Source organism: Mesoplodon densirostris, chromosome 17, assembly GCF_025265405.1.
Source record: "Mesoplodon densirostris isolate mMesDen1 chromosome 17, mMesDen1 primary haplotype, whole genome shotgun sequence".
In the NCBI taxonomy this organism is placed as follows: Eukaryota; Metazoa; Chordata; class Mammalia; order Artiodactyla; family Ziphiidae; genus Mesoplodon; species Mesoplodon densirostris.
The window spans coordinates 15,267,258-15,284,383 of record NC_082677.1 but is presented as its reverse complement, the minus strand read 5'-3'; the positions used below and the strand labels follow the sequence as shown (position 1 = coordinate 15,284,383).

General features: G+C 39.9%; 1 protein-coding gene across 1 annotated transcript in view; it reads left to right on the top strand.

Moving 5' to 3' along the window:
• LOC132477390 (phosphatidylinositol 3,4,5-trisphosphate 3-phosphatase TPTE2-like) overlaps positions 1-17,126 on the top strand; it is a 94,365-nt gene that overhangs the window by 76,623 nt on the left and 616 nt on the right. The window contains exons 22-25 of the mRNA XM_060079757.1: positions 8,437-8,535; positions 9,832-9,902; positions 14,139-14,245; positions 16,840-17,024. Of these exons, the coding sequence (XP_059935740.1) occupies positions 8,437-8,535; positions 9,832-9,902; positions 14,139-14,245; positions 16,840-17,024 (462 nt within the window). The remainder of the gene's footprint in view (positions 1-8,436; positions 8,536-9,831; positions 9,903-14,138; positions 14,246-16,839; positions 17,025-17,126) is intronic.

Sequence of the window (17,126 nt, the reverse complement as noted above, 5' to 3'; positions counted from 1 at the left end):
AATGAAAGATTTCCTTCTTGTATGGATAATATTCATATATACATACATGTGCATATATATATATATACACACATATATACCTCACATTTTCTTTGTTGATGGACTTAGGTTGCTTCCATATCTTGGCTATTGTAAATAATGCTACAGTGAACATAGGGGTGCATATATCTTTTCAAATTAGTGTTGTTGTTGATTTTTTTTTTTTTGGATAAATACCCAGAAGTGGAATTGTTCAATCAGGTGGTAGTTCTATTTTTAATTTTTTGAGGAACCTCCATACTGTTTTCCATAGTGGCTGCACCATTTTACATTCCCACCAACAGTGAAAGAGGGTTTCTTTTTTTCCACACCTTCACCAACGTTATTTTTTGTCCTTTGATAATAGTTATTCTGACAGGTATGAGGTGATGTTCTGGTTTTGAATTGCATTTCCCTGATGATTAGTAATGATGAGCATTTTTTCATGTGCCTGTTGGCCGTCTGTATGTCTTCTTTAGAAAAATGTCTGCTCTAGGTCCTCTGCCCATTTTTCAATTGGATTGTTTCTTGTTTTGATGTTTCTTTTTTAAGTTTTATGAGTTATTTTTATATTCTGGATTTTAACATCTATTGGATACATAATTTACAAGTATCTTCTCCCATTCAATAGATTATCTTTCCATTTTATTGCAGGATTCCTTCACTGTGCAAAAGCATTTTAGTTTGATGTCCCACTTGTTTATTTTTGCTTTTGTTGCCCTTGCCTGAGGAGACGGATCCATAAAGGTATTGCTAAGATCAAAGTCAAAGAGCTGACTGCCTATGCTTTCTTCTAGAAGTTTTATGGTTTCAGGCCTTACATTCAAATTTTTAATCCATTTTAACTTTATTGTCATATGTGGTGTAAGGTAGTGGTCCAGATTCATTCTTTTGCATGTAACTGTCCAGTTTTTCCAACACTGCTTATTGAAGAGATTGTCTTTTCCACTTTGTATATTCTTGTCATCTCTGTTGTAGTTTAATTGACCATAAGTGTGTGGATTTATTTCTGGCCTCTCTATTGTGTTCCATTGATCTATGTATCTGTTTTTGTTCCAGTAACATACTGTTTTGAATACTATAACTCTGTGATATCGTTTGAAGTCAGAAAAACGGATACCTCCAGTTTTGTTCTTTTAAAGATTACTGTGGCTATTTGGGGTCTTTTGTGGTTCCACACAAATTTTAGGATTCTAGTTCTGTGAAAAATGCTCTTGGTATTTTGATAGGGATTACATTGAATTTGTATATTGCTTTGGGTAGTAGCACGGACATGTTAACAATATGAATTCTTCCAATCCATAAGCACAGTATACCTTTCCATTTAATTGTGTCACATTTACGTCTTTCATCGACGTCTTATAGTTTTCAGAGTGCAGGTCTTTCACTTCCTTGGTTAAACTTATTCCGAAGTATTTTATTCTTTTGGATGCAATTTTACTTATGTTTTATTTATTTAAACTTATTTATTTATTTATTTTTGGCTGTGTTGGGTCTTCGTTTCTGTGCGAGGGCTTTCTCTAGTTGCGGCGAGTGGGGGCCACTCTTCATCGTGGTGCGTGGGCCTCTCACTGTTGCGGCCTTCTCTTGTTGCAGAGCACAGGCTCCAGACGTGCAGGCTCAGTAGCTGTGGCGCACGGGCTTAGTTGCTCCGCGGCATGTGGGATCTTCCCAGACCAGGGCTCAAACCCGTGTCCCCTGCATTGGCAGGCAGATTCTTAACCATTGTGCCACCAGGGAACTCCCACGGCCTTTGTTTTTAAAAATTGGTTTTATTTTTGGGGATTTTTAAATTGAATTATAGTTGATGGACAATATTATATAAGTTACAGATGTACAACATAGTGATTCACAATTTTTAAAGGTTATACTTCATTCACAGTTATTATTTAAATATTGGCTATATTCCCTGTGTTATACAATATATCTTTGTAGCTTATTTATTTTATACATAATTTGTACCTCTTAGTCCCCTACCCCTATCTTGCCCCTCCCCCCTTCCATCTCCCCACTGGGAACCACTAGTTTATTTTATATCTGTGAGTCTGTTTCTTTTGTTATATTCCCTAGTTTGTTTTATTCTTTATAGTCCACATATAAAGGATATCATACAGTATTGGTCTTACTCTGACTTATTTCACTTAGCATAATACCCTCAAAGTCCATCCATGTTGTTGCAAATAGCAAATTGTTCTTTTTTATGGCTGAGTAGTATTCCACTGTGTGATATATATGTGTGTGTTTGTGTGTGTATATATATATATATATATATACATATATATATATATATATGTATATATATAAAGTATATGTTTATCTATCACACAGTGGAATACTACTCATATGCCACATCTTCTTTATCCATTCATCTGTTGATGGACATTTAGGTTGCTTCCATATCTTGGCAATTGTAAATAATGCTGCTATAAACATTGGAGTGCATGTATCTTTTTGAATTAGTGGGAGTTTTTTCTGTATACATACCCAGGAGTGGATTGCTTGGTCACATGATAGTTCTATTTTTTGGTTTTTTGAGAAGCCTCCATACTGTTTGCCACAGTCGCTGCACCAATTTACTTTCCCACCAACAGTGTATGAAGGGTCCCTTTTCTCCACATCCTTGCCAACATTGGTTGTCTTTTTCTTTTTTAATCTTTATTGGAGTATAATTGCTTCACAATACTGTGTCAGTTTCTGTTGCACAACAAAGCAAATCAGCCATATGCATACACATCCCCATATCCCCTCCCTCTTGAGCCTCCCTCCCACCCTCCCTATCCCACCCCCTAGATCATCGCAAAGTACCGAGCTGATCTCCCTGTGTTATGCTGCTCCTTCCCACCAGCCAACTGTTTTACATTCGGTAGTGTATGTATGTTGATGCTACTCTCATTTCGCACCAGCTTTGCCCTCCCACCCCATGTTCTCAAGTCCATTTTCTATGTCTACCTCTTTTTTTTTTTTTTTTTTTTTTTGCGGTACACGGGCCTCTCACTGTTGTGGCCTCTCCCGCTGCAGAGCACAGGCTCTGGACGCGCAGGCTCAGCAGCCATGGCTCACGGGCCTAGCCGCTCCGCGTCACGTGGGATCTTCCCGGACCGGGGCACGAACCCGTGTCCCCTGCCTCGGCAGGCAGACTCTCAACCACTGTGCCACCAGGGAAGCCCCTATGTCTACCTCTTTATTCCTGCCCTGCAACTAGGTTCATCAGTACCATATACATATATTTTTTAGATTCCATATATATGTGTTAGCATACGGTATTTGTTTTTCTCTTTCTGACTGACTTCACTCTGTACAACAGACTCTAGGTCCATCCACCTCACTACAAATAACTCAATTTTGTTTCTGTTCATGACTGAGTAATATTCCATTGTATATATGTGCCACATCTTCTTTATCCATTCAATTCATCTGTCAATGGACATATAGGTTGGTTCCATGTTCTGGCTATTGTCAATAGTGCTGCAATGAACATTGTGGTACGTCTTTTTTTTTTTTTGTGGCTGTGTTGGGTCTTTGCTGTGCATGGGCTTTCTTTAGTTGCGGTGAGCAGGGGCTACTCTTCATTGCGGTGCACGGGCTCTCTTTGCGGTGGCTTCTCGTGTTGCAGGGCACGGGCTCTAGGCGCCTGGGCTTCAGGAGTTGTGGCTTGTGGGCTCTGGAGCGCAGGCTCAGTAGTTGTGGCGCACGAACTTAGTTGCTCCACGGCATGTGGGATCTTCCCGGACCAGGGCTCGAACCCATGTCCCCTGCATTGGGAGGCGGATTCTTAACCACTGCGCCACCAGGGAAGCCCCATGTCTCGTTTTGAATTATGGTTTGCTCAGGGTATATGCCCAGTACTGGGACTGCTGGGTCATATGGTAGTTCTCTTTGTAGTTTTTTAAGGAACCTCCATACTGTTCTCCATAGTGGCTGTATCAATTTACATTCCCACCTACAGTGCATGAGGGTTCCCTTTTCACCACACTCTTTCCAGCATTTATTGTTTCTAGATTTTTTGATAATGGCCATTTTGACTGGCATGAGGTGACCTCATTGTAGTTTTGATTTGCATCTCTCTAATAATTAGTGATGTTGAGCATCTTTTCATGTGCCTCTTGGCCATCTGTATGTCTTTCTTGTGAAATGTCTATTTAGGTCTGCCGCCCATTTTTTAACTGGATTGTTGTTGTGTTTGTTTGTTTTTTGTGGTACGCGGGCCTCTCACTGCTGTGGCCTCTCCCGTTGCGGGGCACAGGCTCCGGATGCACAGGCTCAGCGGCTGTGGCTCACGGGCCCAGCCACTCGGCGGCATGTGGGATCCTCCTGGACCGGGGCACAAACCCGCGTCCCCTGCATCGGCAGGTGGACTCTCAACCACTGCGCAACCAGGGAAGCCCTGTTTTTTTGATATTGAACTCCTTCAGCTGTTTGTATATTTTGGAGGTTAATCCTTTGTCCATTGTTTCATTTGCAAATATTTTCTCCCATTCTGAGGGTTGTCTTTTCATCTTGTTTATGGTTTCCTTTGCTGTACAAAAGCTTTTAAGTTTAATTAAGTCCCATTTGTTTATTTTTGTTTTTATTTCCGTTACTGTAAGAAGTGGGTCCAAAAAGATCTTGCTGTGGTTTATGACTGTCAGAGTGTTTTGCCTATGTTTTCCTCTAAGCGTTTATAGTGTCTGGTCTTACATTTAAGTCTTTAATCCATTTGGAGTTTATTTTTGTGTATGGTGTTAGGTAGTGTTCTAATTTCAGTCTTTTATATGTAGCTGTCCGGTTTTCCCAGCACCACTTATTGAAGAGGCTTGTCTTCTTTTTGATGATAGCCATTCTGACAGGTTTGAGGTGATGTCTCATTGTGGTTTTAATTTGCATTTATCTGATGATTAACAATGTTGAGCATCTTTTCACGTGCCTGTTGGTCATCTGCACGTCCTCTCTGGAAAAGTCTCTATTCAGGTCTTCTGCCCATTTTTTAATTGCCTTTTTTTTTTTAATGTTGAGTTGTAGGAGCTGCTTATATATTTTGGATATTAACCCCTTATCAGTCATATCATTTGCAAATATTTTTCCCCATTCAGTAGGTTATCTCTTCATTTTGTCATTGGTTTCCATTGCTATGCAAAAGCTTATATGCTTAATTAGGTCCCATTTATTTTTGCTTTTGTTTCCTTTGATTTAGGAGACAGATCCAAAGAATTATTGCTATAATTTACATCAAAGAGTGTTCTGCTTACGTTTTCCTCTAGGGGTTTTATAGTATCCAGTCTTACATTTAGGTCTTTAATCCATTTTGAGTTTTTCTACATGGTGTTCGAGAATGTTCTTTTACATGTGGCTGTCCTACAGCCTTTGTTTTAAAGTCTGTTTTGTATACTATAAGTATTGCTACCCCACATTTTTGTTTCTATTTGCATGGAATATTTTTTTGTATCCCTTCACTTTCAGTCTGTGTGTGTCTTCAGATCAGAAGTGAATCTCTCGTAGGCAGCATATAGATGGGTCTTGTTTTTTTTAATCCATCAGTCACCCTATGTCTTTTGATTGAAGAATTTACATTTAAAGTGATTATTGATAGGTTGTACTCAATACCATTTTGTGAATTATTTTCTGGTTGTTTTTGCAGTTCTTCTATGTTCCTTCTTCTCTCGCTGTCTTCCTTTGGAATTTGATGACTTTCTTTAGCATTATGTTTGAATTCCTTTTTCTAATTTTTCTCAATATTAGGTTTTTGGTTTGTGGTTAATTTGAGGTTCGTGTATAGCAGTCTATTTTAAGTTGATTACTTAAGTTCTACATTTTTACTCCCCCCACTCCATGTTTTATGTTTTTGATACATTTTACATCTTTTGATTTTGTATACCTACTAATTATTGTAGTTATAGTTGATTTTACAACTTTTGTCTTTAAACTTTATAACCTTTGTAAGTGGTTGATCCACTGCCTTTACGTTTGCTTTTACCAGGGAGATTCTTCCTTTCACATGTTTTCTGATTTCTAGTAATGGCCTTTTCTTTTTTCCTTAAAGAAGTCCTTTTAACATTTCTTGTACGACTGGTTCAGTGGTGAACTCCTGTAGTTTCTGCTTGTCAGGGAAACTTTATTCCTCCTTCAATTCTGTACAGTAACCTTGCCGGATAGAGTATTCTTGGCTATAAGTTTTTCCCTCTCAGTACTTGGAATATATTGTGCCACTCGCTTATGGCCTGTACAGTTTCTGCTGAAAAATCAGCTGATAGTCTTATAGGGGTTCCCTTGTACATAACTAGTTGTTTTTCCATTCTTTTGCACCTCATATGCTCTTGATTCCATCTACTGTATTGTTCCTTTCAGTAATTGTATTCTTCAGCTCGGACTGGTTCTTTTTTATATCTCTTTGTTGAAGTTCTCACTGTGTTCATTCTTCTTCCAAGTTTGGTGTGTATCTTTATGGGTATTTGAACACTATCAGGTTGATGACTTATGTCCATTTCGTTGGTTCTTATCCTGAAGTTTTGTCTTGTTCTTTGACTTGGAACGTATTCCTGTCTCCTCATTTGTTTCTGTGTATGAGGTAGATTAGCTACCTCTTCTGGTTTTGAAGAAGGTGTTGTAGGTGGTTTCCTGTGGGGCCCAGACGAGCAATCCCTGCTGGTCACCAGAGCCAGGGATGTGTTCTGTGGGGGCTGCATGTGCCCGTCCTGTTGTGTGGTACCACAGTTGCTGCAGTCCCACTGGTGGAAGGGGCTGGCCCCCAAGCCAGCTGCCTGTGTGGCCTGGCCCCAGCTGCTGCACATTCACTGGTGGACAAGGCTGGCCCCAGTGTGGCTGGCTGTGGGGCCGAACCACAAGAGTTGCAGGTACAGTGGGGAGTGGGGTTGGCTCCCACCCTGGGAGGAGGGGGACTACAACCAGCCAAGGACTCCCGCTGGATATGGCAGGGTGGCAGCTGCTTTGGAGGGGTGCCAGCTGGGAGGAGCTGCTTTGGGCAGGAAAGGTCTGCAGGGGAATGCTGGTGCTGGGGTGAGTGGTGGTAGCAAGGTAGAGGGCAAATGTTTTGAAATGGCACCTGCCAGTGCTGGGCCAGCCTCGGTAGAAGGAAAATTTTTTAAATGATGCCCACCAGCACTTTGTTGCCCAGAGGCAGTTTCTTCCCCCGCTTTGGCACTCACCCTCAAGTTCATGAATGTACTTCACATACGGCCTGGGCACTTTGCAAAGCGCTGCCTCTGTCCTGGGACTCAAAGTGAGTGAATTTGTGTGTGTGCCCTTTAAGAGCAGAGTCTTGGTTTCCTACAGCTCTCCTGGATACAAGCCCTGCTGGTTTTCATAAGCGAGATGTTATGGGGGCTCATTGTCCTGGTGCAGGTCCCCAGGGCTGGGGTGCCTGATGTGGAGCTCAAAGCCCTCTCCTTAGGGAGAACCTCCGTGTTTGTGAGGTCCCCTCCCACTTGTGGGTAGCCATGTTGGGGGTATGGGTCCTGCTGAGACCACATCTCTGCCCTCCTCCTGTCTCAATGTGTTTTTTTCTTTATATCCTTAGTTGTAGGAGAGCTGTTCTACTAGTCTTCAGGTCTTTCTCAAAGAGAGCTGTTGCACACGTAACTGTAGTTTTGGAGTGTCCGTGGGAGCATCTTCCTACTCCACCATCTGGATCCCGCCTCAGTGCTCCTCTTCATTTATACAAATCCTTCCACGCCCATCTCAGTTTCTACCTCCTCGGTGACACTTTCTCATTCTACGCCTGTTAGCCTCCCTGAAGCACACAGCTGCACCCTTAGTCTTCATCATACAGCTTAACACGTAGTTCTATGCTATTCTGCTATTGTTCCTGATGTGTTTTACTCCCCGAAGCATCAACGGAGTCTTCACTTTCTTTTGTATTTTTCACAGGGCCTAGCACAGACCTTTCTCACTGTGGGGGTCATTATCATACAAGGGTGTATCCGTAACAAATAATCAGTATAGCTTCAGAATCGTTCATTCCAGAAACTTGGCCTACCTTTGGTCACTCCATCCAGCAGTCTGCTACAGACAAGGCCTATGATCCCATCAGCAAACACATTTTTGATAAAATGTGAGCAACTAGGCATTGCTTTTTAAATACGCATACTAGCTTTAAAAGTGAGCTTCTTATGTATCCCCAACATATGAAAATTAGGTGACACACATTCAACACTAATGTTTACTTGGTTAAAGTCTACTAGAAAATTGAATACTTTGCTTTTCAAGTGTTCCACCATAACCCTCAACCACGATGGCCTGTTAAAAATGTTACCAGTATTGCAACTTTATAGAAATAAATATTAACATTTATACATGTAGTCATTGGGCTATGAGACCAAGAGTACGTGATTAGATAGAAGAAGCCTCAGTAAGTGAACATGAACTTCACTGTTGTCTCATTATCAGTTAAGTTTATAGTTCTGAATTCCATGTGTTCATTCACAGATGGTTCATGATGCTGAAACAGACAGAGTAATAATTAATCTATCCAACTGTCCAGCTCTGTATGATGAGGTGAAAGTGAAATTTCTCTCTTCTTGTTCGGTGAGTAATCAAGAAACAATCTATGCTGCTAAGCTTGTCTAGTCTTCTGAATGATTCTGGTTTGGGATTTCCTTTGCTACAATTCCCAACAAGGGAGATGACAGGAGATGTCAACCCCTAGTCAGGGATGGGGAGACGAAACAAGTCAGATTTCTATATAGAATTTTTTTTTAAAAAGAAAATATGTAATTAAATATATTTTTGCTCATTTGTTTTCTAAATTATATACAATTTGCATGTATTAATTTTCAAATAAGAAAAAAATACAAAAACCCAGATGTTAAAAAAAAAAAAAACCAAGGTATAAACTACATAGCAGTGATATTTTTGGTTTGTATCTTTAAAACACATTGCTCCCCATAACTTATAAAATACGTTAAAGTGAGGGAGATTTTGCTTTCCTCTCAATTGATGTATAATTCATTTAAAGTAGCATATTTAATCCAATATTTATGAAAGATAAGAATATCTTCCATTGTCATTACAGTATAATTGATGTTACCATTTATCAAATGTATGTCTGATTATTCTGTATATAGCAAATTTCTAAGCCCCAATAGTTTCATTTTCCTATTAAATCATCAACCAGAACCGCCAACGTATAACTGTGTTTGCTCAATTTAAAGCTTATTTCCTGTGCCCGCCTGCATCCCCTGCTTGCTCCCTGTTGGTGGAGAATTTACTAAGTTTGAAATGGTACATGTGTTGAAGCAAGTGGCCGGGATAGCTCCCCTTGAATAACGGAGCCAGTCTGAATTCTCTGAATCAGTGGTCTCTAAGCAGAAGCACTGGTGTAGGGGCACTAGCCAAGGGGATGTTGGTGATATCTGGCCTTTGTGATTGTCAAGGGTCATGAGATGAAAGCACTTTCAGAAATCTTAGGTATTTCTATCATCATCAATCGTGGTTAATTATCCAATGTAGCTGCTCCTTGTAGGAACGGATGATATCATTGGGGCAGAAATAGACATAGATCCTTAGTAGATTCTGTTTAGCACTATCCAAACCAGATTAAAAGACCAGTGTCTAAATTTATAAATATCTATCATAGAGAAAATACATGTCCTTAAAAATTTTGCTAGAAATGGCGAGAGAAAGGAACAGCAATCTCTCAAAGTCTCTGTCTTGGTGTCTTGAGTATAATGTTGACGGTAAGTGCTGCATATTCAATAGCTACAGTTATTTGATGAACGTACAGATGAATAAAGGAAGGGATTTTAATCCCTTTGGAAAGATTATTTTTCACAGTAAAATGGAAACTAAGAACTAATTTTTTTTTTTACCATGTCTTTTTAGGCTCTTCCTAAATACTATGACAACTGTCCATTTTTCTTTTGGTTCCATACATCATTTATACAAAATAACAGGTATGGCTATGGTATAATCCAGTAGAAACAGCTTAGTCTCGAATGTTTATGTAAGAGGTAATGACAAGTCTTTTGCTAATTGCCATAAGCCCAATTTATAGAAACCAAAAAATCCTTGAGTCACTGTTCTTCATTGCCTTCCTTATTGTGATCTGATTATTTAAAAAATATGGCTATTTTTTAACATCTTTATTGGAGTATAATTGTCTTACAATGTTGTGTTAGTTTCTGCTGTATAGCAAAGTGAATCAGCTATATGTATACATATATCCCCATACCCCCTCCCTCTTGTGTCTCCCTCCCACCATCCCTATCCCACCCCTCGAGGTGGACACAAAACACCGAGCTGATCTCCCTGTGCTATGCAGCTGCTTCCCACTAGCTAGCTATTTTACACCTGGTAGTATATACAAATCCATGCCACTCTCGCACTTCTTCCCAGCTTACCCTTCCCCCTCCCCGTGTCCTCAAGTCCATTCTCTATGTCTGTCTTTATTCCTGCCCTGTCCCTAGGTTCATCAGAACCAATTTTTTAGATTCCATATATATGTGTTAGCATACAGTATTTGTTTTTCTCTTTCTGACTTACTTCACTCTGTATTATAGCCTCTAGGTCCAATCACCTCACTACAAATAACTTGATTGTTTCTTTTTATGGCTCATATTCCATTGTATATATGTGCCACATCTTTTTTGTTGTTGTTTTGTTTTAACATCTTTATTGGAATATAATTGCTTTACAATGGTGTGTTAGTTTCTGCTTTATAACAAAGTGAATCAGTTATACGTATACATATGTTCCCATATCTCTTCCCTCTTACGTTTCCATCTCTCCCACCCTCCCTATCCCACCCCTCTAGGTGGTCACAAAGCTGATCTCCCTGTGCTATGTGGCTGCTTCCCACTAGCTATCTATTTTACATTTGGTAGTGTATATATGTCCATGCCACTCTCTCACTTTGTCACAACTTACCCTTCCCCCTCCCCATATCCTCAAGTCCATTCTCTAGTAGGTCTGTGTCTTTATTCCTGTCTTGCTCCTAGGTTCATAGTGACTTTTTTTTTTTTTTTTAGATTCCATATATATGTGTTGGCATATGGTATTTTTCTCTTTCTGACTTACTTCACTCTGTATGACAGACTCTAGGTCCATCCACCTCACTACAGATAACTCAATTTCATTTCTTTTTATGGCTGAGTAATATTCCATTACATATATGTGCCACATCTTCTTTATCCATTCACCTGTTGATGGACACTTAAGGTTGCTTCCATGTCTTGACTATTGTAAACAGAGCTGCAATGAACATTGTGGTACATGACTCTTTTTGAATTATGGTTTTCCTCAGGGTATATGCCCAGTAGTGGGATTGCTGGGTCATATGGTAGTTCTATTTTAGTTTTTTAAGGAACCTCCATACTGTTCTCCATAGTGGCTGTATCAATTTACATTCCCACCAAAAGTGCAAGAGGGTTCCCTTTTCTCCACACCCTCTCCAGCATTTATTGTTGGTAGATTTTTTGATGATGGCCATTCTGACTGGTGTGGGGTGACACCTCATTGTTATTTTGATTTGCATTTCTCTAATGATTAGTGATGCTGAGCATTCTTTCATGTGTTTGTTGCCACTGTGTATCTCTTCTTTGGAGAAATGTCTTTTTAGGTCTTCTGCCCATGTTTGGATTGGGTTGTTTGTTTTTTTTGGTATTGAGCTTCATTTTTCATATTGAGCTTGTATATTTTGGAGGTGAATCCTTTGCCAGTTGCTTCATTGGCAAATATTTTCTCCCATTCTGAGGGTTGTCTTTTCAACTTGTTTATGGTTTCCTTTGCTGTGCAAAAGCTTTGAAGTTTCATTAGGTTCCATTTGTTTTTTTGTTTTTATTTCCATTTCTCTAGAAGGTGGGTCAAAAAGGATCTTGCTGTGATTTATGTCATAGTGTTCTTCCTATGTTTTCCTCTAAGTGTTTTATAGTGCCTGGCCTTACATTTAGGTTTCAAATCCATTTTGAGTTTATTTTTGTGTATGGTGTTAGGAAGTGTTCTAATTTCATTCTTTGACACATGGCTGTCCAGTTTTCCCAGCACCACTTATTGAAGAGGCTGTCTTTTCTCCATTGTATATTCTTGCCTCCTTTATCAAAGATAAGGTGACCATATGTGTGTGAGTTTATCTCTGGGCTTTCTATCCTGTTCCATTGATCTGTATTTCTGTTTTTGTGTGAGTACCATACTGTCTTAATTACTATAGCCTTGTTGTATAGTCTGAAGTCAGGGAGCCAGATTCCTCCAGCTCCGTTTTTATTTCTCAAGATTACTTTGGCTATTTGGGGTCTTTTGTGTTTCCATACAAACTGTGAAATTTTTTGCTCTAGTTTTGTGAAAAATGCCATTGGTAGTTTGATAATTGCATTGAATCTGTAGATTGCTTTGGGTAGTATACTCATTTTCACAATGTTGATCCTTCCAACCCAAGAACATGGTATATCTCTCCATCTGTTTGTATCCTCTTTAATTTCTTTCATCAGTGTCTTACATTTTTCTGCATACAGGTCTTTTGTCTCCTTAGGTAGGTTTATCCCTAGGTATTTTATTCTTTTTGTTTGCAGTGGTGAATGGGAGTGTTTCCTCAATTCCTCTTTCAGATTTTTCATCCCTAGTGTATAGGAATCAAGACACTGCTGTGAATTTTGGATCCTGCTACTTTACCAAATTCATTGACTAGCTCTAGTAGTTTTCTGGTAGCATCTTTAGGATTCTCAATGTATAGTATCATGTCATCTGCCAATAGTGACAGTTTTACTTCTTTTCCGATTTGGATTCCTTTTCTTCTCTGATTGTAAAAATATGGCTATTCTTGAGACCCACTGTTGCATTATCCTCAAGGTCCATGCCATAGGACTGTGTTATAAAACATACTATAAGCAGATCTTGAGTGTGGCAACAAATGCCTCCCATGAAAGTTTAATATGAGTTTGTTCAGTACCTTGAATATGGCAGGTCCTCAGTATGTGTGGATTTACTGATGACTGAGCAACACCAAATTCTGTGCCACAGGAAGGTGTCATCCAGGGAGGCTTCAGCTAGTTTAAAAGCGAGTTGACACACTTACATCTAGGGCAGAAGTTATAAGACACAGTAAGTATCAGTGAGGACAGCTTTTAAAAAATCAGTAGTAGTCTCCCATTTAAAACTGATTTTCTTATAACTAAATCGGGTAATCTATTTTTAAAAAGTAATTGATTTGAAGAGTATACCAAAGAACCTCTATCATATCTGAAACTCATTCCTAAATCTAGAAGTTCTCCACGTCTTCTATACTGTGGTGCTGAAAATTTGAGATTGGCATCACCATACCTTTCAATTCTAAAGGAAAGATAACGTTCAAAAAATCATACAGAAGAGTTTTGAAGAAGTGGTTATGATTGTATGTGGCATGAATTGACAGTTCCCATGACATACAATCCTAGCCTTTTCTTCAAATGTAGACTGCATCTAATCCCACCTCAAGTCCACTAAGGTGATGGTAAATAAAAACCTAGACCAAACACCTACAATGCACACACATTTAGTGGATATTGATAGAGTGAACTTTGGATTTGATGGAACATTTTTACCAATTTTTTCCCCTGGATGTATCCAGACAGAAAACTTTGACTTATAACATGAGCGAAGTCCCTCAAATAGACATCTAGGTGGAACTTCATTTGGTACTACTTCTCAAAAGTGGTTCTTGCTAAAGGGCACAGTTTTTTCCTTTAAAACACCATGTTCATAGTAGAGAAGCAACATGCTAGATCACTTTTCTCCTCACTTTTATACTTTCTGAAGATTTAACGTGTGAATGTCCATACTCCTTGGTAAAGCTGTTTTTATTATGCGACTTAATTTCCCCAAAATGCCAACTTCATCATTTAAAAGACACTTGTTATTACTGGGTTTTAATACACATCTAGTCTGCTTTATCACATATAGAAATTAAATGTAGATGTTCATTCCATAAAAGGCAATATTAAAAGGATCAGTGATACGTTCTTACTGAAGGTCAAGCTATTTTTGTGTCTTAAGAGAGAAAGTGGGAGAGCTGGTCTTTGAAAGCTAATTAGATGCAGAGGAGGGGTCGAGACTGATGGTGGCCAGCAAGGCTTTTTGTTTTTAAAGCTCTAACAAGGGTGTCCTACAGCATGGCTTTTCTGTTAGCCCTACAATAAAATGTAATTTTTTTTCTATTCTAGGCTTTATCTTTCAAGAAGTGAATTGGATAATCCCCACAAACCGAAAGCATGGAAAATTTACCGTCCAGAGTTTGCAGTCGAGGTCTATTTTGATGAGGTGACCAACTGTAGTTCCCCTTCTGGCTAGAATCATGTTCTTCCCAATCCTTACTACCTATTAAACCTATTTCCTTGCTGATATATTTACATATATATATACATATGTCCTTGAGAACTGTATTAAATATATACAAGGGAGAATGTCAATGGCAGTAGTTTTTTTTGAAAGAAGTCACAGTTTTCATTTGTATTGAGATAAATTTGAAACAGTACACGGGTACGTTAGTTGTCACTTAAGGACTCAGAAATAAAACTTTCCTATCAAAGTAACATATTTATAAATTGTGATTATCCCCAATACTGTGGGTTTATTTACTTATCTATTTTTGGACAAGTATTCATTCCCTGCTTTGTTTTACATTTGTAATTTCGGATTTGTTAGAAAAGTAATTTCTAATTTCCTTCTTCTACTTGATTTACAAACTATTAACGAGCATCAGAAATGGCAGCAAAGATTGTTTTAAAACCCCTCACCCCTGCTCACAACCAGCTTCACCTAAGCTTGGGGAACTCTGAAGTAAGGTCAAGTTTTCATTATAGACACTGGTTAGTCCTGTGTCCACAGGGAATCATTTTCTCTTTGGTACCAGGTGCTACTTTATTCTAAGTACTTTCACTGCCATTATCTTAAGGCCCTAATTGTCTTTGAAAAGAGTTCTATGTTGGCTTGACTATTTGGGTGATTTTCCTTTTATTGGCAAGGCTCTCAACAATCTAGCCCAAGTTGAATTGATCAGGAAGTGAAAAGTAGCAAATGATGGGTACCAGCGCCTCTGCTAAAACACAGGCACTCGTTACTGAAAAACCTTGCACTTTGCAAAAAGCACACGATAAACAAAATAGGGTTTGGCGGGTTGGGACAGACCATTCCAACTAAGCCGTGTTGTAACAGCACTAACCACTGGCCACTTGGGTTGGCAGCCCCAGGAGGTCTGGAGGTTGCCACAGTCAGTATTTTTTAAGGGAAACTAGAGCAACAGTTTATAGAGAAGTCTTGGTGGGTGCCAACCTAGCAGGGATGGGAGGAGAGCCACCAGCGTGGTGGCGTGGAAGGCCATGCAGGTGCTTCTCTCCCCCTCAAAATAGCCCCCAAAAAGCCAGGCTGCAAATGTTATTCTACACCCCTTAATCTGACTCCCCTTAGAGGAAGAGCTCTTGGAGACACAGCCTTTCAAACTCCTTCCATGTTATGACTACATTGTTCCCTGTCATTTGGGTTACAGAAATGTATTGTGGCAGCCCAGGTTATTGCCTTTAAAATTCCTGCAGCTATAATCTGTGGAGGGCAGATCAGCGGGCAGGCCTAGGTGAATGGGAAAAAAAGTGAGGAGTAAGATCTACCTTGAACACTGGCACAAGTTGGGAAACCCCAGTTTTTTAGAATGTTGCTTTTTGAAATAAAGGAAATTACAGTTGGTGGGGGGGTTTCTCTTCCCTAACCCTCCAAAATGGATTAAAATTTCTGGCAATTATGAGCTGTCACACTATTCTGCTTTTGCTCATAAAGAGAACTTGTTCAGGGCCTCCAGCAGGGCTGCTTTCCTAGAACCCAGTGCGAAGAATTCGTAAAACAACTTGAGAAACTTAGATCATAATATATCAGAACGCTACTGGTTTTCTTGAATAGAATTTACTGACCTGGAACAGAACTATCCAAAACTTGATATCCAGAAGTTTATTTTAAAAAATAGAATGGCATCCTGCCAAATCAGTCACATCGCATACAGAGCCTGGTGGAGGGAGAGTAATTCTAGTGGGCCACGTTTCGTAACTGCAGTGTATACAGAATATGTATTTATATCAGTAGTTATTTTACATCAGGAATCTTGCTGACAAAAAAAACCAATGCTCGTTGCAATAAAACCATCACCTTAAAATATCACCATACATAACTCAAACATTCCTGACAGTTGGTTCTTAGCACGTAAAGTACTTAAACAAACCATATAGTCAACTATTAGGCAAATTTAATGATAGAACACGAGAATTTCTTTAAACACAGTATTTCAAGTTACTCTATTTTTGTCTGGAGTACAGATTTGAAATGGTACAAATTGTACCCAAATACTGAGCCATGAATTAAGCAAACAGAATGAAACGTAAAAAACACCAACTCTGTGTTAAGTTTCCATTCACTACTCCCACTCACTCTTACTTGCCTTAGACAGTTTCTGTTGAAGATATTCAGTTAAATGTTCACAGGACAACACGTGAGAAGACCTACTGCCAACAGGGCTTAGACAAAGGGGCCCGGTGGGCTCTGGAGCAGGTCACTTCCTGAGGGAAGCCAGTCCCATTTGCTGTTTTTGCTTCAATCCAGGCCTGTTCAGAAGAAGCACCACTCAGTAGCTACTGACCGTTGAAGTACGGACAAAAGTAAGGTAGAAAAATTGCTTTTCAAGAAGAGGCAAACGGAAGACCAGGCATAGCTCTGGAGCCCATCGGGCACAACACCGGGCATCCCTCCTCCACTAAACGTCTGCCAGCAGCTGGCCTTCCCGACCCTCTCTGGCTTCTGGCCAGAGTCGCCACCGAGCCTGCAGGGAGAACAAACACGTGTGCAAACTGGAGGTCTCACACACGGCTTCCGTTCTGCCGGCAGGGGCGGACGTACCAGTGTGGATCATGATCACCGCATCAGCCGCGGGGGCGGATGAAGCACTCTTTATTAGAGGCCTGGGGGGTCTCGGAGCAGCACAGAATGAGGCGGCTGACCTCACTGGTGACGACAAGGGCTCCCGTAAACCAGACGACCAGGGAACAGCTGCCCATCCCAAGTCTACGGGAGTCAGATGAACCAGGGTTTGTTAGTAGTGCATACGTACGGCATAGTTTAATGAAATTACCTTTGCTTCGCTGATTAAGTCACACCCCAGAGACCACCATCAC